The sequence below is a fragment of the Corvus moneduloides genome, chromosome 6 (genome assembly GCF_009650955.1).
Source record: "Corvus moneduloides isolate bCorMon1 chromosome 6, bCorMon1.pri, whole genome shotgun sequence".
NCBI classification, from domain to species: Eukaryota; Metazoa; Chordata; class Aves; order Passeriformes; family Corvidae; genus Corvus; species Corvus moneduloides.
In genome coordinates, this window is record NC_045481.1 from 34812040 (window position 1) to 34830757 (window position 18718).

The 18718-nt window shown below is 46.2% G+C and overlaps 1 protein-coding gene across 5 annotated transcripts in view; it reads left to right on the top strand.

Annotated features, from left to right (window-relative positions):
• SUSD6 (sushi domain containing 6) overlaps positions 1 to 9133 on the top strand; it is a 92847-nt gene extending 83714 nt beyond the window's left edge. For all 5 annotated transcript variants that reach the window (XM_032112129.1, XM_032112132.1, XM_032112128.1 and 2 more), the window contains 4 exons: positions 1368 to 1565; positions 3935 to 4073; positions 5196 to 5617; positions 6624 to 9133. In XM_032112129.1, coding sequence (XP_031968020.1) covers positions 1368 to 1565; positions 3935 to 4073; positions 5196 to 5617; positions 6624 to 6649 — 785 coding nt within the window. In that variant the 3' untranslated portion in view covers positions 6650 to 9133. The remainder of the gene's footprint in view (positions 1 to 1367; positions 1566 to 3934; positions 4074 to 5195; positions 5618 to 6623) is intronic.
• The last annotated feature ends 9585 nt before the right edge of the window (positions 9134 to 18718 follow it).

Below are 18718 nucleotides of genomic sequence, written 5' to 3' on the forward strand. Positions count from 1 at the left end.
CATAATATACTGAATTCCTTTATAAAAGTAGACTAGAATACTGGTCTTAGGAGACGTCCTCTTGAGGTGATCAAGTCCAACCTTTGACAGAACACTATTACAGCTGGTGGTGGGGTCTGAGGCTGTGACCCAGGAAGAGGTGACCGGTCCGGGGAGATGGTCCCAAAAGGAATCGCCTGCCCGAGGTTCGATGTCTTCCTCTCAGCTGCTGGCAGAGGAGCCCTTGCAGAAGCTGTCAGCTCTTTAGTGATTATCAGCTCGTGATTTCAGCTCAGCTCTGCAGGGCAGCCTCCAGGCCAAACCAGACCAGAGAGAGAGACGAGAGGACCCGTATGGCTGGTTCCACACGAAGGTAGCTTTATTGTGGGTTCTCTCCGGCGAAGGGAAGGCCAGGGACAAGAGCTCTCCTCCCCACAGAGGCGAACTGGTCTTCTTTTATAGGGATACAGGGGATCAGCAAGGGGACCAATGGATTACAGAGGGTCTGGGATAGACCAATGGGTTACAGAACGATCTGCATAGGGTCTCCCAAAGGATTGTGGGTCTACTTTTCCTCACCATGACTCAAAAGTAGTCACCTTTCCAGGGAGTCCTGCTGGGTGATTGCAAAATGTCTTATCTCAGCAGACATCCCTCCAGGGCAGTGGCTGGGCATATCCCACAGAACACCACCATGTAACTAAACTATAGCACTAAGTGCCATGTCCAGTTGTTTCCTGAACACTGCCAGGGATGGTGACTTCACCACTTCCCTGTGCAGCCTGTTCCAACACCTGACCACCCTTTCAGTAAAGAAATTCCTCCTACTGCAGCAAAGCTCTGTTGCCAATCTTGTTGGTGGCATATCTATGTAAAATAGTGAAAATCTGTGTGCTTTTACAGGCTTCTAGGGTGCCTTATGATGGGGCAGGTCTGCACCTTGACGCTGCGTACCCATAGTACAGAGGGGGTTTTGCATTCCTCATTTGTTTCAGTAGGTCTTGTGCTCTTCCCCTGCCAGACTAATAGGAAAGCCTGGTTGTTAGGTTCACCCCAGTCTCTAATGAAACAGCTATGGGGAAAAGATAGCACTAAGGATTTCCTGGGTCTCTCTCATGTGGAATCTCTGTTGCGTCACTGTTCAAAAATATCACCAGTTTGGTGCCTGCCAGCTGGACTGTACTACTGGGATAATTAGCAGTATTTAGCAATCACAGAAACTTATCAGAGGTGCTTTCTACCATTGTGTTAACAGCCTTTCTTCTCGGTTTTAGTAGTTTCTTAATTTAGTGGGTGTTTGTTGGTGGAAGTCTGCCTGTGTGTCATATATACTGTGTAACAGGTGTCTTCCTCTGAGATGTCCTTCATGCTGCTTTCTCTTTTACCAGATTGTCCCCAGCCACCACAACCTGAGAATGGAGGCTATAAATGCCACCCTAGCCCTTGCAACAACCCTCTGACTTCAGGCAGTGTCATAGAGTATCTGTGTGTTGAAGGCTACATGCTCAAAGGAGATTATAAATACTTGACCTGCAAGAATGGAGAATGGAACCCAGCCATGGAAGTCAGCTGCAGGCTCAGCCCAGGTGAGCACTCCCTGACTCTAGAATTGCCCTTGTTTTGACTTTTCAGATTATCTTTAAACACTTAGTGTGATGCTGGGGAAGTCCATATGGCTGTCTCTCATTGCTCCAGCAATTTCATAAATGCAGCTCACAATCATGACTCTTTCTTAAAAATGTCTCTTCAGTAGCAGCCCATCAGATGCAGACTTAGTCCCTAATACAAGCAGAAAAGCCATGGAAAGGAGTATAAAGTAGGCAACTTCTTACTTACGTGGAGCCCCTTACCTTGAGGCTCTCATCCCAGGAATGGGGGAAACACTAATGGAAGCATTTTCCCTGCTGTCTGGTTTTCCTTGATGGGTTTGACAGTACATCTCCCTCAGTGAGTCTGTCCACATGTGTGTGCATGTGTGTAGAATCAGTCTTCCTTGCAAACAGGTTAAGTAACTGTTGGCTTCCTGTGTCAAAAAGCTTGATGGTGCTGCTTTTCACTGTACTGGCAGGAAAGGACATTGCTGACAAATGATTTCTGCTTCTCTCCAAATAGAAGTGGACAGCTTTTGCTTTGTGTCTCTCCCAGCTGAACAGGAATTCCTCCATCAAAGCAGGGAAGTGAAAAGGTTTGCAGGAAAGTGTTCATCATACAGCTCTTAGTTTGCCTACTACTCTTCTGGTTTTAACAGTGGGTATATTGGATAAAGGGAGAACTCCCTCCCCTCTTCCAGGTGGGCTTGTTGATAGAATCTTACTACTCAAGTCATCCTGAGCCAGCAGGATGTACACTTTGGAATTAAGTCTCATAATATATAAAGCAAAATGTGTCAGCTTAACTGGAAGGAAACAGAAAAAAAAAAAAACCGTACCTTCATCAAGCTCTTTATGAAGTTCACTGCATACCTGTGAGCTCTGGAACATCCTGTCCTGTCCCAAACACACTGTCTTTTCAGTGTCTCTGCCATTCCAATTGCCCCTTCCTATGATTTATGAGGAAGGATCTGGGAATTTACCTGGCAGCAAATAGATCCTGAAGAGGCTTTTCAAATTCAGCATAAGCTTCCTTTCCACAGTGATCCCCCTTCCCCTTGCTGCACGCAGGCTGGAGAACAAAGCTGTGCTATTACACATAGTATTCCCTGAATGGCGTTCCTGCATGGTGGCACTTGGTCTAGCTGAAAGATTGTGTTGTGATGAGCAGAAATCCCTCAGATTTCTTTAGCATCTTGAAGATCAGTGGCATTATCAAAAATATGGTGTTTCAAAAGTCTGACCCAATGAAAAAGCTATTGCTTTCACAAGACAAGCTTTGAATCAACTGTTCAGGGTCAGAGATAGCTGAGTCTTAACTAGCGGGTCTCTTTCACAGGGCTAAAAGAAGGAGAAGGAGGTGGGAGACTCTAGGAAGGCAGTAGGTCTTAAAATGATTGGTAGGGGTAAGATCCTACCTGCTCCATATAGGATAAATTAAGTCCCTAGCAGTTATCACATGTTTTGTGCAGCTCTGAGCCTGTCATCCCCATAGCCTTTTGGCAGTTTATTGTATGAGTTAGTGACATATTTTTGGTGTATGAGATGGTAAATGTTCTGGAGTGCATCCTGGATAGTGAGCAGTTTGAGAGCATCATGTACTGATGCTGAAAATGGAGCATCTCTATTTGCCTACCCTTGTTCCTGTTAGTGCCCTGAGAAATGCTGAAAGTTAAAATCCTTACTCAACCCTATTTGTCACAGAGAAAAATCTGCCAGTCACTGTTGGGTTTTTTTTTTTTTTTCCTGGGGAGACATCAAGCTACTTCTAAAAGATTTCAAAGAAACAAATTCAAAACAACTAAACCAGTAGGTTTGACCCCAAGAGATGATGCAGAAAATTGCAAACTAGGTTTCCATCTTAAATACCTGTTTTGGGCATAGATTTCAGGCTGTAGGCTTAAAAAGAGTGATCATCTCAGCTGAGAAAAAATGTTTTTTGGAACTTTTTCTATTGTTTGGCCTAAAATATGCTGCTTATTGTGCTAGATAATTATTAGCCTTGCTGGTGATATCAGGACATTCTCTAGCTTTTGCTCAGGCAGATGTGTATGTAACATGACCCTTACCACCATCTGTCAGTTCCCATGGCCTGCTTGCACTGCTTTTCTGTTTGCTCTGTGTTTTTCCAAAGGACCCTTGTATGTGCCTGTTTCATGTTAGGTTCCCTTTACAGCTGATGGAGAGGTGTCAGCTTCAGCTGCGAGCTGAGATAGGTGGTGTGCCTTGACTGTGTGGGAAACTCGGGCTCCTTACACACACCCCCAGGTGTAAGTCCTGAGGAGCAGTGCGAACGTTTTTCCTTCTCTATGGCAGTTACTTAAGGGAGTGGATCATTTTACCTTGTGTTCCCCTTGGTTTCGTAGAAAAGGACTCTCCTCCAACAATTGGAGTGCCCACGCTGTCCATAGTAGCCTCCACAGCGAGCTCCATTGCCCTGATTCTGCTGTTAGTTGTGCTGTTTGTTCTGCTGCAGCCGAAGCTGAAGTCATTCCATCACAGCAGGTAAGTGTAGCTGGGCTTTGGAGGGGCTTGAGGCACACTGTTTCTTTGCAGTAGGAACCCGTTCAGGTAGTTGGGTTAGACCTTTGTTTTGGAGCAACTTAGCTCCTTGCTTCTCTGTTCCTCTCTTCATCGCCTCAGTGCCATCTCTGCCCCATGCTACTGATCCAGCATTTTTCTGAAATGGTGTTCTGTGATCCCCACGTGCAGTCCCCATTCTTATGTGCTACCCAAGGAGTGACTTCCTTGTGCTTTTGCCTTGGCTTTGAACAGAAGAAATTACGGTCCTTACTAGCCTGGCTATAGATCAATTTCTTGCCTCTTCTAGCCTTGGATAGCTACTGAAGTCTGTGTCTGGGTGTATATATGTGCATCTTCCCCAGACTGTGGGGTCCTGTGGACCTGAATTTAGGCAGTACTGCTCTTTAGATACATGTGCAAGTCTGCCATCCTTCTCTGCTGCAGGAGGAGAACCCTCGTGGCCCGGCTTTGTGGGTGAGAGGAGGGACCTAGCCAGAGCACTGCTGCCAGCTGAGGCAGATACTCCAGCAGTGGGGAGGTTGAGAGGTGGGGCCCTGGAGTCTGCCCTCTTCTGAAAAGGCCCAAACTACTAGAAAAGAAAAATTTACTCTCGGGCCTTATGAGGCCAGGTGATTCATGCTGTGCCAGAGCTGTCTTCCCCACCCTGCCAGGGGCTATCTGGCCAGCAGCAGAGGCAGTGGAACAGACAGTGCTGAGTGTTGTGGAATGTAGCAGTGCACCAGGCTGGACTCAACAGTGCTCCTTGCTAAGAGCACAGAACTGAGTCATGATCTTTGTCAGATTTAGCTGTGGAGGTTAGTGGGGGGGAAGCACTGTAAGCTTTTCAGATCTTGCTGCTAAATCCATCGGGTGCCATGAATTACAGCCCCTGCTCATGTTTAATGGCAATTCACAGTAGGGCTGCAAGACTGCTTGCCTGACCTTGTTAAACCACTGTTCAAGTTTCTGTCTGTTCTTCCTTGATGGTGAGAATTAGAGTTCTGCTATGGGAGGTTACTGGAGTTGTTGGTAATATATATAATAAAATAAATACTCAACTTGATTTATTTTTTTTTCTCCCCCTCTTTCTTTCTTTTTTTTGAGGCGAGACCAAGGTGTGTCTGGAGATCAGGTCTCTATTATGGTGGATGGTGTCCAAGTGGCCTTGCCATCCTACGAAGAAGCAGTGTATGGCAGCACAGGGAATTGCATTCCACCCTCGGACTCCCGAGTGCAGATCGTGCTGTCGGAGGGAGCTGGACAGAATGGACCCAGAGAGATGCAGCAGCCGGACCAAGGGGCCCACAATAGCTTTGAAAGAGAAGATGAAGCCCCTGGACATTCTGGACTGTGTGAAGCCAGTGGTTCCCAGCGCTCTGAAACTGTTCTTGTGCATCAGGCTGCTACCTCTTCCTGGGTAGCTGGCATGGCTAGCAGTAGACCTGTACACAAAGAGGTCCAAGATTCAGAAAGCAGTGACATACAGAGCCTTTTATCACTCACTTCCTCTGAGGAATACACAGATGGTAAGTGACTTGTGCAAGGAGCACTAAATGAGACCCTTTTAGGAGTACGTTCTGCAGTTGACTATCTGGGATAAAAACGGCAAGGGATGCCCCTATGTGTGTCTGCCACTAGACCAGCTTTTGAAAAGATCCAGTCTCCATAGCATGTTTCACCTCTTAAACATGTAAGAAGTATTTAATACTTTCTTCTGAAGAATTCAGTGTTCTCAGACTGGGAGCCTAGGGCAGTTTGAGCAAGATTGCCTACTGCTTACTCTTGTTTTAGCAAAGGATTTTCAGAGAAATCCAGTCTCCAGCATCATAGGGCAAGAGCAGTAAAATAACTATGTTTGTGGAAACTGAGTTGGTGGGAGCGGGAGGACATGCTTGGAATACAAACCCTTTGTGATGTTTGGGCTGCTTCATTTTTAGACTATTTTAGTCAGCAGCTTCCTGCCACAGAGCATTCAGTGCTGCAGCCATAGCCTGCAAGAAGACTTAAGAGGGATGTGCTTGAACGTACTGTAGAGGGCAGAGGGGCAAGTCTGTTGAACAGTCAAAGCATCTTTTATTCCTCACTTCTGTGCTGTCCTGAAGGAGTGGCTTTGCAATGCCAGGGCTGATGTGAAGGTGTAGCTTAAGGTTGCTTCTGCAAGGTCTGCTGTGTCTTAGGCAAGAAATGTAACTGGCTTGTAGATAGCTCAGGGCAGAACTCGCACTTTCCACGGTATTAAGAAATATTTTGTGCTAGGAGGGTCATGGAGGACCAGATAGACACCAGAGTGGTGATGGAGTCTCTGTCCTTGGGAGTTTTTCAAGGCTGGAGCTGGTGATGGTGCCACTCGCAGGGGCAGGTTGGAGCAGAGTCCTCCAGAGTTCCTTTCTGCTGGGATGTGATGAGAGGGAGACCACTGCATTGTCATGTTATGGAAGTGCAAGCCTGTCTTGCTTTCAATAGTAATTTCTCTGGTGTGTGTTGAACTGCAGAAATTTGACTACTTTTCCTTTTTTTCTCTCCACTATTCAGATATTCCCTTATTGAAGGAAGCATGAGGTCTGCTGTGTTTGTCCAGTCTTCTCCATCTTGGATTTCTTCCTCCTCCCCTCTCCCTGCCTTTGGGACAGAAGCACTCTGTGCAGTCTTCCCCATCCTCGCAAGCTGTACCCTGGATACCTCCAAGAAGAGATGCCCTCAGCTGAAGATCCAAAGGATGTCGCCAGGTTGCCTCCTGGACGCACCAGTGGAGTTGGTGCAGCGCTGGCTTCCCCATTCCATCAGCATCAGGGGCTCAAGGAACAGAGTGGATTTGAGCTCTCCTCTCCCCTTCCCCAGCCAGATGTTTGACAGCAGTCTCTGAAGAGCTGCTCTTCTCTTGTGCCTTTCTCCTCCTCACACCGGCTTGTTGCAGCTTATCAGCCTTTCTAGCCCTTCTGCTGCCCAGAGAGCAGGGGCTAAACCCGCTTGCTCGCTGGGTGCAGACACAGTTTAAATATACATATATATGTTATATAGGCTCTTCTTCCAGCATCCTCTTTGTGATAGGGCAGGACAAAACGCCTCACTGGGACTGAAACTGGGCTTGGGAGGGATCGCAGTTGAGGGGCAGCTTGTGGTGTCTAGAAGAGCCTCACATGAGGTGGGCTGTGTGACAGCTTAGCGGTGCACAAACAGTTCACTGAGAATTGCTTAAGCACTGAAGGCTGAGAAGTCCAACATGTAGGAATGCCCTCTGCCCCACCCCTGCAGGAGTCCATTCCTGAAAATCACTTTCTCTCCTCCTTCTTCCTGTACCAGTGCAGCCCACTGGAAGAGGTTCAGGTGTTTGAAAATATCAAGACAAAAAAATAGTGAATTCCTAGTGCCATTGGTGCAATCTCAAATTCCTTTTCCAGCCACAGTAGGTACTTGGATCCTGGGTAGCTGCCATCTCAGAGGCTGGTGTGTCTTCCTAGCTTTATACAGCAAAGGGTCTGCTGTTTTAACCTGGTGGGCTCCAATGGGCCCAGAGAGAAGGGCTCCTCCCTTGTGGCTGGGGGTAAGCAGCATTTGTAAAGCTTCTCCTAAACACAGTGCCAGCCTGTTGCTGTGAGGGAAGGTTGAGTACACTGACAGCAGTGCTAGAGAACACCACAGCTCAGCCTCAAAACTTGCTGAAGTTTCGAGGATTGTTTTCAGTTCTGGTAGTAGGGAAGAGAAAATTCAGAAATATGTGTACCTCTGCCTGCCACAGTTATCTACAGCAGGGCAGACTGTCTGTGTTGGGACTCCATATCTGCAGGAAGTCACATCTGTCTGGGGTAGGTGTCCAATCCAAGTGCTGTGGTGGTTGTAAGGTTCCTCACTGAGGTCTGGACACTGTTCCATGGGATTGGTTTCAGCAAGAAGAGTTGGCTTCTTAGATGCATGTACCTTGTCATAACTGTCCTGAAATAACCAGGGAAGTGTTTGCCCTGTGAGAAGCTGCTAAATTTTTGAGTTGAAGGAGCAAAATGTCATGGCCTTACACATCATGTGGTAATGTAAACAGGGATGCTATTTTTGCTACTTTGCTTTTGATTTACGATTCTCACCATCCTCATCCTCATTGCTACAGTAAAAAATATTACAGCACTTGACAAAAGTGATACAACATCTTCACATATAAAATCACTGTGGCTTAGCTCCAGTTCTTTGAAATGGGGATTGGCCAGAGTATCCAGCTATGTATCTGCTATTCTTTTTCCTGAATAGCTGTTAAATCCAAGGACACATGGAAACAGTGTGTGCTTGTGGATGGAAGAATCCTTTTTTCCCCTATCCTTGTTATAGAGAGATGTTAATTTAAAAATACAGTGTTTTAAACATCCTTCCATCCTTGCTCACATTATCCTGCATTAACACAAGAATTTGATAAATCCCATTTGGATGGTTTAGGTATTTTTTGTTCAGTTTGGATGGTGAAAATCCTGTGTCATTTTACAGTGGGCTGTGGTGTCCAGCTTCAAGCACTGTAGAGGACAAATGCTGTTTCCACATCTGCTCTTGGAATTTTAAAAAATAAGCACGGGAATGATGTGTTTAGCTTTTTGACTGTTGGAAATGGTCTAAGCTTGAGTAAATTCTCCTCCGTTGGCTTGTCAGGGATGATGGAGGGGTTGAGCAAGTGTAGTGGTAAGGGAGTGTGGAGGAAAGTCTGTGTGACTTCTTTCCTGCTGCCTAACCAGCTTGGAGCAGGAGTTGCTTTTTATGCATTTAAGGTCCTGTCTGCTCAAACTGACCCTCAGCAATTCAAGGTATAGAAGTTGGGAACGTGTTGCCTTCCTGTAAGGGGCAGTGCTAGTGCCGGGTTGGTGGGAGAAGGTGGAAGCTCATCCCAAGGCCTGACCTTGCTCTGGACAAGCACGTGCACCGCCAGCAGAAAACACATCCTCTGTGGCCTGGCCTCCTCTCTGCTGTTGTAAAACAAGCAGCTGCTAGCATGGGAGAGAAAATTCAATTTGGGTGGGGAAGAATAGGAAGCAAGCTCTACAAAAAGGGAGTGTTTTAATTTCACAGAATCACACAGAATTAACTAGGCTGGGAAAAACCTTTGAGATCATCAAGTCCAACCTATGACCGAACGCCACCTTGTCAACTAGACCATGGCACTGAGTGCCACCTCCAGGGATGGTGACTCCACCACCTCCCTGGGCAGCCCATTCCAGTGCCCAATCACTGCTTCTGTGAAGAATTTCTTCCTAATGTCTAGCTTAAACTTCCCCTGGTACAGCTTAAGAGTGTGTCCTCTTGTCCTGTCACTGGTTCCCTGGGAGAAGAGGCTGAGCCCCACCTGGCTACAGCCTCTTTTCAGGGAGTTGTGGAGAGTGATAAGGTTTCCCCTGAACCTCCTCTTCCCCAGGCTGAACAACCCCGGCTTCCTCATAGGATTTGTGCTCCAGAGCCTTCACCAGCCTTGTTGCCCTTTATCTGGATGCATTTGAGCATCTCAATGTCCTTCTTAAATTGGGGGGCTCAGAACAGGACACAGCACTCAAGGTGCAGCCTCACCAGTGCCAAGTACAGGGAGACAATCACTGCCCTGGTCCTGCTGGCCACACTGCTCCTGATAAAGGCCAGGAGGCCTTTGGCTTTCTTGGTCACCTGGGCACAGCTGGCTCATGTTCAGTCTGCCATCAGTCAGTACCCCCAGGTCCTTTTCTGCCTGGCTGCTGTCCAGCCACTCTGTCCCCAGCCTGTAGCACTGCAGGGGATTGTTGCGGCCAAAGTGCAGGACCCAGTGCTTGGTCTTGTTAAACCTCATATTGTTGGATTCTATAAAAATTGTTGGAAATGGCTTTACTAACAAGTGGGGGAAATGCGGAGGTGGAGGAGGGAAATATGCAAGTGTAGCTATTGTAATCAAGCATAAAAAGGCAGCTTCTGTTGGCTTGTTGAGGGTAAGCCAGCAGCTTCCAGGCCAGTCTCTGTGCTGGCTGGTAATCCCATCTGATGATTCCAGATCCTGCAGAAAAGCTCTATTCCCTGCAGCAAATCTTGTGGGAACAGGCCCCAAGGATCTGTGTGAGCCAGAACACGGAACACAGTTTGGGGGCATCACGTTGCTTGTCCACATCCTCAGCTTTAGATAATTTTGATATAAAATTAAGTAAAACAGTGGGGGAGGAACCTAAAAGATGTCTGACAACTTTTTCAAGGGGGAGGGAGAGCAAGGCCTCACTTTACTGGTTATCAAGTGATTATTATTCATTCGTGTTTGTTTTAATTCTGCAGAGGCTGAAGGACTGAGAAGTCTTTGGGTAGAGATATAAGAAAACCTACTTTGTACAGTCCTGCCTTTACTTATGGGAGCAAGGCCTGGAGCCTTAAGATCCCTCAGATGTGAGCTCCGCTCTGACTCAGGAGTGTTCATTATCTCTGAGCTAAGAGTGTGTTCTCTGTGGATTTTCCCATAAGTAGATGCAGCCTGGATCTCAGTATTGTGGATGGGAAGCACAGAGGCTCAGCCATGCAAGATGTAATACAGTAAATGGGTTTTTTCTCTTTTTTTTTTCCCCTGATGGGGCCACAGTCTCCATACCTTTTCTTCCCCCACCTATGTCTGGCAAAAGATTTCAAAGGGAGGCATTTTTTCTTATTTAACACTCCCAACATAATCATCTCATGCTCTGTCATACATGCTGGATCCTGTGATATTCAAGAACATTAAAATTAGTTAATTATATTGAGAAAAATAAAAATAGCACTTACTTTAAAGTTTTCCATTATTTTTGGAGTGATAGTTGGGGGGGGGAAAAAGGGCATTTCAGAAATTCAGGATATTATGTGCAATAGAAAAACTTCCTTGCTCCTTTCCAGTTCCATAGTTTTTTTTTAAAATAAATGCAACTTAGTGCAGTGTTTACAGCTCAAGCATTGTAGAACTGGACTAGCCTGAGAGAACCAGGAAGTGAAGTTGGCAGTGACCCATGGGGAAGTGGGCCAGTCTCCTGCCAGGGTCTGCATCATGAAGCTCACCTTAAATGAGGAGCCAGCTTGGACTGTGTCAGAGCCTCCTGCAGCCTTGAAGGGTGTCAGGAGCACTGGTGAGAGCGGGGTTTGTGTGTTCTGGTTTTAAATAGCTTGTGCCTCCCCAACATTAACTGCAGAAGAGGTAAAAATTAAGTCAGGAGAGATGCGCTGTAGCATGTGAGCCTGTGGAGTTGTTGCTGAGTTAAAATGTGAGTTTGGGAGGGAGAAGAGCCTGATGCATTTTTATCCTTAACCACCAGGGAAGTTGCTGGGTAGCAGAATGTATACTCAGCAAGAAGAGTGTTTTTTTCACCCCTCGGACATCTCTGCTGAGGCTTCTCCTTGGCCTTTCAGCTCCGGTGTGGTGGACTGTTTACTGCATCTGGAACCTTAATTTGGTCTTTCAGTGTGTGGAGAACTCAGGTGTGTTAGGAAGAAATCTGTTCCACATGCTTTGGGAAGAAACATCCTAAGATGCTCCCAGAGGCGGATGACTTGGGTCAATACTGAGGAGTGGAGCTAAGAGAGCAACTGGCTCAGCCATTGGAAGTAATCTGGGATGGTTAAGTCATTTGCAGCACAGAAAAGGGAACACAAGGAGGAGTCTAAGGAAGAGCTGAAAACAGAGGTTTACTGCAGGCTAGTGAGCTAATGCAATCATGACCAGGTTGTAAGGAAGCTTATGCTTTGTTAGGTGATTTAGCGTACACCAGCAGGCTTGCTGTATAAAAAAAAAAAAAATGTACAACTGGTTGGACACACTGAGCTGTCCTTGCTGACCTTTTTAGAACATACTTGCAAAATGTGGTTTTACTGTTCTGATAGCAATTTAAAAAAAAATCTGCCTTGTTACTCTATCCAGACAACTATTTAAATAAATTTCACTTTGGTTTTTTGTATATAAATGCAATAAATCCCATTAATTTTGCACATCCTGCCTCACCCCGTCCTCACCTTTCAGTCCTTACCAGGGAACAGCAGATTGAATTTGCTCTATGTGAAAACCTTTGTTTGCAGAAGAACTTGATTAGAAAACAGTTTTTCTCTACAATACCCTTTGAAAGTGCAAAGAGGTTTCCTAGAGCAGGCTTCATTTTAAGGTGTATTTTTATACAAGAAATAAGCCTTTTTCCAGTCCTAGCACACTAGGACAGAACACGCCACTTCCCACATTTCAGGGCTCTGTGTTCAGCACTGCTTTCAAACTCAACCCTCTGCAGGTGATGTTCAGATCTATGTACCCACCAGAACATGTGGTGTTGATGCTCTGCATATGCTTTCTGTAAGCTATGCTTTTGCTTCTGTCCTTGAGTGAGAACAGACAGAGGCAACTGAGTTGTGCCGGAAAATGTTTTAGTTCAGATTCTCAAAGTTGCTTCCTTCCAAAAGAAAACGAAGTGAAGTTGTCTGTGAAGCAGATGTCCTATGATGCGGTGGGTAGACTGCTGGTAGTTGCTGATGCAAGTGCAAGGGGAGCTTGATTGCCTTTCTGCATTAATCTTTCCTTTCCTGTATGTGTTTTCTTTTTATCTGAATTGCACCACTATGGAATTATTTGCAGAATGGTACTCCATATATATATGTGGGATTTAAAACCATAACTGATGCTGTGCAGGATGTCACTCAATTGGTTTTATTTTGCTTTATTTTATATGTATTTTCTGGTATCCTGTACATTGCAGTGGGTGTGAAGATAGTATTTTAATATTTGTACAAAGTTTAATTTAATTGTTCTATGTATATAACTGCATTTCTAAATTAAAGAAAATTCTTTTGAAGTGAAGCTATAATTTCTTGTGGGTTTTTTTTTTTGTTTGTTTGTTTTTAAACTGCTTAAGCCTTGTGGCCTGGAAATCTAGCAATCATTAATGACTATGTTGCAGTTGTGAAAACCAGGATGAAGCTAAAGCTAGGGAAGCTCAAATGGCTTGGGGAAGAGGGGTTCAGAGTTGGTGCAGCCTTAGAAGGATCATCTGTTTCCAAGTTCAGAAGCAAAGGCTGCCCTTGGTGTGCTTGCATAGAATTCCATGAGGAATGAGGCCAGGCTGGGCAGGGAGGAAAGGTTTAAAGAGATCATGTATGGTATGAGTGGATTTCAGAGAGGAAGGCAGGGTAAATATAATAAACAGCTAATTAATCTTGGAGTCTGTATAAGAACAGTATGTATAGGAAGAGAGTGTTATTTTTAGAGGGAAGATAGCTCTCATTGGTGAAATAATAATCCAAAGTGGGTAGCAGGACAGTATAGGAGACATTAGAGACACCTTACAAATACGTGGATTAGTGCACCTGTGAGTGCAGAGGGGAGGCTGGGGCAGGCACTGCTCTTCCCTCTTGTGTAGTTGTGCTGCATTGGGAGGATGGGAGGATGGGAGAAGCAGAAACTGCAGAGGAGCAGACACCCATTGTTCTTTAGTGCAATATACAGTCCATTACTATTTTTATTAATGCTTGTTTTGCTTCAAAAACCTAAGGTAACATTGCCTTTTCAGGCAAGTGTACTAATGAGTGTTCCTTTCTTTTAACAAGATCTATCAATAATGTAATAGGAAAGGGAAGAAGGGAGGAGATCCTTTTGGCCAGCTTGTTCAAAGCAAAGTCTTTTGTGTACTTACATAAAAATCATGTGTACATGATTTTTATTCTTTGTGAAGGAATAGCCAGCTTAAAGAGATGGGAAGGGGTGACATCTACCTTTTTCCTACTTCCATTTGTTCCAAAAATTATTCCCACACAGCAGACACATCTTACTGTAATTTTACTACTGCAAAACTGGAGCTCTGTGGCCTATGCATGCCTTCCTGGATCAGGCAGTTGGCATGTGGGAGTCACTGGCCTCCAGGAATTTTTTTTCATCATTGTTTTTCACTGGATGATGGTCTCCTGCCACAGCAGTTCTGGCAGCCAGGAATGTGCCCTTCTTGACACGTTGGAAATTATTTGTCATCTCTGGTTTGAAATGGCAATGAGAAATGACTGGGAGACAAGCCTGAGGGAAGCCAGCCTGAGGTGGGTGGTCTGGGCGATCTTCCTTGACAGTTGGCCCTTTGGCTTGAAGGGCAAAAAGGCCAGGGCACACAGGAACATCTCTGCTTCCAGAAAAGCAGCCTCGCCACAAAGACTGACCCCGCCACAAAGCCTCTTTGAGAAACTCGCTCAGGAAAGGGGATAGATGGGCTGCTGCCCTCAGCAGGCGTCCTGTCAACGGCGCACTGCACTGCTTGGCTCCCAGACAGGATGTTCTGTACACGTGGATTTTCCAGGAACACAAAGCGCGGAGCACGGCAGCCCCGGAGCAGCCACGTGCTTTAACCCTGTAGCGGACGCAGGACGGAGCGCCTCGGTCCCTGCTCCTTGCCGCGTCCGCAGCGACACCATCGGAGAGCTTTGCCCTTCAGGTGCTGTAGCGCTGCCCGTGCCGGGACCCTCCCCTGCACTAACAGCTCCCCCAGCCGCCGACTTGTTTCTAAGGGTGTCGTGAAAACGCAGATTCCCCCTCCCGAAAGCAGAATGCCAGCAGACTGTGTGCCAACAAGCCCCGTGCTTCACAAAGCGTTTGCACACCCCTCCTCACCTGCCAGGGCCACGCAGAGGGACTCTTACGGTGCTGGCACCGGGGAGGAGAGCAGAGTCTGGCCGGGACACACTGCCAGCCCCCATTCCTCATCGGCTGTGGTACTTGGCAAAACTGAATGGTCTCTCTTGGCACCAACGGGGGTGCAGGGGAAGGGATGGGAAAGCACACACAACGGACTTCCCAATTCTCTCTGTTCCGTTTTGCAGGACAATGATGTTTACCAGCAAACTCCTCGCCTGAACCTTCAGTAAGACACAAGCAGAGTTAAACAGCCCAGAGAGTACCCTGGTATAAGGTGATTGTTCTTTGACAGCTCTTTGTCATGTGGCCCATGCTGAGCCCATGGTGTGTCTGTGGGACATAGCTCAGGCTTTTCATGTTATATCCATGAGAAAAAACCAGAATTTCGGGCAAGAGGGCACAGACTGGAGCCAGTATTCAAGGCACAAACACCCTTGACTCCTTGTCCAGATATGCCCCTCTGATCTGGCAGCTCTTTTAGTAGTTCGTGTTTGAGATCACGCTGACTTTAGCAGCTCTGCATGACATGCAGGGTTCATCTCCCAGGCCCATGTATCCCAATGAGGCTGGGGGACACACTTCATGGGACAGACATGCTCTCCCTTGTTCCCATATGTGTCAAACCACAGCACCCAGCAGCTCGGGCAGCCAAGCATCACTGGGCACAGAGCTGATGCTCTCAGGGAAGGAGGGGGAAGCCATTGTGGGCTGCAGCATCCTCCAGATACCGGAGAGCACCAGGGAGACCTGTCCAGTTCATCGGGTTCAGTGGTAGGTGGGGGTGGGAGGACAGGTGGGAGAGCTGGCAGTGGCACAACTTTCCTGACAGGCCAGTGGCAACTGGGGATGCTCTTGGCTGGACTGGGCAGAGCTGCTGGCTGCTTTGCTGGATTTGCTTCTGCCCTGGCTCTGCCCATCAGGCAGATCCTCCACAAAGAAGGGCTAACATGCTACCCATAATTAGAAGGTATATAATGTTCATCTTTAAACTCATATTCAAAGTCTCGTCATGTTGAGAAGATCAGGGGCCAGATTTGGGAGCAGCAGAGTTTTCCTAGGGGGCCAGCTCCTGATGGGAGCCAGAAGTGGAAGCCTGGTACCCAAGGGTACAGATATGCTGGGTTTCCCATTTTGTGCTCTTCTCTCTGGGTGCTACGGGGCAGTGTAGGGCTTCCTGTGAGTGGCAGGACTCCAAACTTGCTCAAATAACTTTCCTCCATCTTCATGAGCTGCCTGCACAGGATGGCAGAAATGTCCCTGTAACAGCTATTTCCTAGAGATTTATTATCCTGGGTTCAGCTTTGCAAACAGAGTTGTTACCATCCTACAGTCTGTCTTTCCCCTCATAAATGTAACCCGGCTCTAAATAATTTCTTCCTCCAGAAAGCTTTAAAATAGTTGATTTGTTAGTGAAACTGTTCAATATTTCTCTTATGCCTCCCTGTTGTTTTTTTCAACAGCTTTACAAATTATTGGGAATTTTTTTCTTTGAGGCATCTCCATGGGCGGGAAGGCCCACACTGTCCTTGTTGATGGAGGGGGAGAAAACAAAGCACAGAAAACTGAAGTAACCTTCTCCAGGTCATACCAGAGGCTGTATTGCAGGCAGGGAAACAAATGCTTTTAATGACACCTTCCCCATGTCTTCTTCCAGACCTCTCCTTTAGCTGTGAGCTCCTGTTTGTTCTGCACGTGCTGACAGAGGAACAGCCCCTTTATTCCAGCCAGGCTGTGCCCAAAGGGAATGACTCAAATGGTAATTCAGAGATATTGATTGTCCTCATCGTGGAAGCCAAATGCCAAGGGTAACACCTGCTATGTAATCACTTTCTTCTTACTCTGCCCTATGGCTAATGGGCTTGAGATCAACCAGTCAGGACCCTGCCCTGGGGTATCAAATGGAGGGCCTGCTGTTCCCAGCCTAAGAAAGGTCAGTGGGGACTCTGGCAGTCGTGCAGGGAGGTTGCCTTTCTTCTTTGCTGAATGTTGGCAGCAAAGTTAGGAATTTCAGAACAAAGTGGTAAAAATGCAAGGGAGTATGGGAGGGGTCTGGGTGCAGGGGCACGTGGTGCTGTTCCTCTGAGGCACTGGAATAAGGTTTTCTTGCTTACTAGTGCAACAGGGAACAAAGTGCATTGCTGTTTTGGTTGGTTTATCAGTTAATGGGCTGGTCCTGGTCCCAGTGAGTTGAGAAGCAAGGATTAATGCCTTGTAGCTTCCTCATGCAATTAGCAAAGACAATTATGAGAGATTCAGGGAGATTAAATCTTTCTTTCTTTCTTTGCTTCTCCCTCTGTTCTGCATTTGGATGAAGTCATCTTCACTTTACACCTGGGATTACTTTTTGTAGTTTTTGAAGATGCCAATCACCATTGCATTTTGATCCTTCTCCCAGGAGCACAAACCCACCAGCAGCATTTTATTGCTAACCTGAAGCCAATGGGGTAAGGAAGGGACGTAAATGGGGGAAGGGGAAGCACTCTTTCCAGTCTCTCTCCAGCAGTGTCAGGGGTGACACTGCAACCCAAATGTGATCTTTCAGGGCATAGGGAAGATGCTTCACCACCCAAGTTAATGACTGATTTAATAAATTCTCCAAACACAATGCCCTTCTGGGCAATTGATGCAGTTTCGTTTGAAATTTTCAAAAACACAAAGTACGATTTTTTTGCTTTGTAAAGTCCAAAACATCTTTCTTATTTTATTGGGTTCCATAACCAAGAAAAAGAAGTTATTTATAACTTTTATGTGTCTCCTTTTTAGTCTGGTGAGGGAGCAGGGGAATATTACTGCTTGAGGGGGATTCCCACCCTCCCCTACTTCTCAAAGAAAGCCTGCCTTGTTTTAAGTGTTTTCCTTCTGCCTGTCTCCACAGAAAATATAAGGGATATGGGATCTGGTATTCATTATAAGCTCCCAACAGAGTAAGATCAATGAAACTTTAAATAAAGCAGCTGTGAGCCAGTATGTTATTTGCTGTTGAAGTTAAAAACATGCTTAACAAAAACGGAGCATAATCATTTGGTGAGGGTCTTTGTTCCCTCTTTCAGAAGCTTGTGTGATATTGTCTTGTGGCTGGTGCTTCATAGTCACCCAAGGCAGATCTTGCCTGAATTTTCATCTGTGTACCTACCTAGCTACTGGAGCGTGGAGCCTAGATCATGAAGCAGCCAGCTATTACATAGCTGTGGCTACTTTTACCTTTGAAATCAGGGGTGTCAGTTTAAGCATAAAACCACCCTTTTCCTCCTTGGATCTGAAAAGGATTTGGTAAAACAAAAAAACTTTTAAATTGTCTTCTCTTTAAATAGGGAACGATTTTTTTAATGCTCTTATTTCTTTTTTTTCTTCCTCTTTTATTCTAGCTTTGGGGGAAAAAAACCAAACCAAAACAAAACAACCCAAAATAGGATTGAAGCCCCAGTGCAGCTGTCAGGAACACTTCACGTTTCCCTGTGTACACAGTTTGGTCACAGCGTTACACTTTGAGTGCAGAGCCCAGCAGTATTCTCCCTGAGTCACTCTTCTCCTCTGCCACGAAGCTGCCTGTCAGAGTCAGTGCTTTATATCCATATTTCTATCTCAGACAGTAGAGCTAGGGTCATGGAGAGCATTTTTCACCAGACAGGGAGTTCATTTTCCCTCCTCTCAGCAGCACAGCCCAGAGCAGCAAAGGCTGATCAGGCCAGCCTTGTAACATGAATTCAGCCCAGCCTGAAGAAAAGGCCTCTGAGCTTCCAGGACATACCCTTTCACCAACAGATGAGAAGGAGGTTGGAAGGCACCTGTGGGAGCAGCAACATATTTAAGCATCATGATATTTATCATTTTTATCAGTTGTCCTGCAGCTGAGTCTAAGACATGGGAAAAACAAAGCAAAGGTCACACAAGAGCAATGAAATGATCAGAGGCTGGAAGGACTTACAAGAAAAGATGAAAAGGGATGTGTATCTCAGCTGTGCAGGGACAGCTAAGGAGGGCTGTTATTACTATCCAAAGGCAACAGTCCCCAGGGAGAAAAAAGGAGTCTTTATCC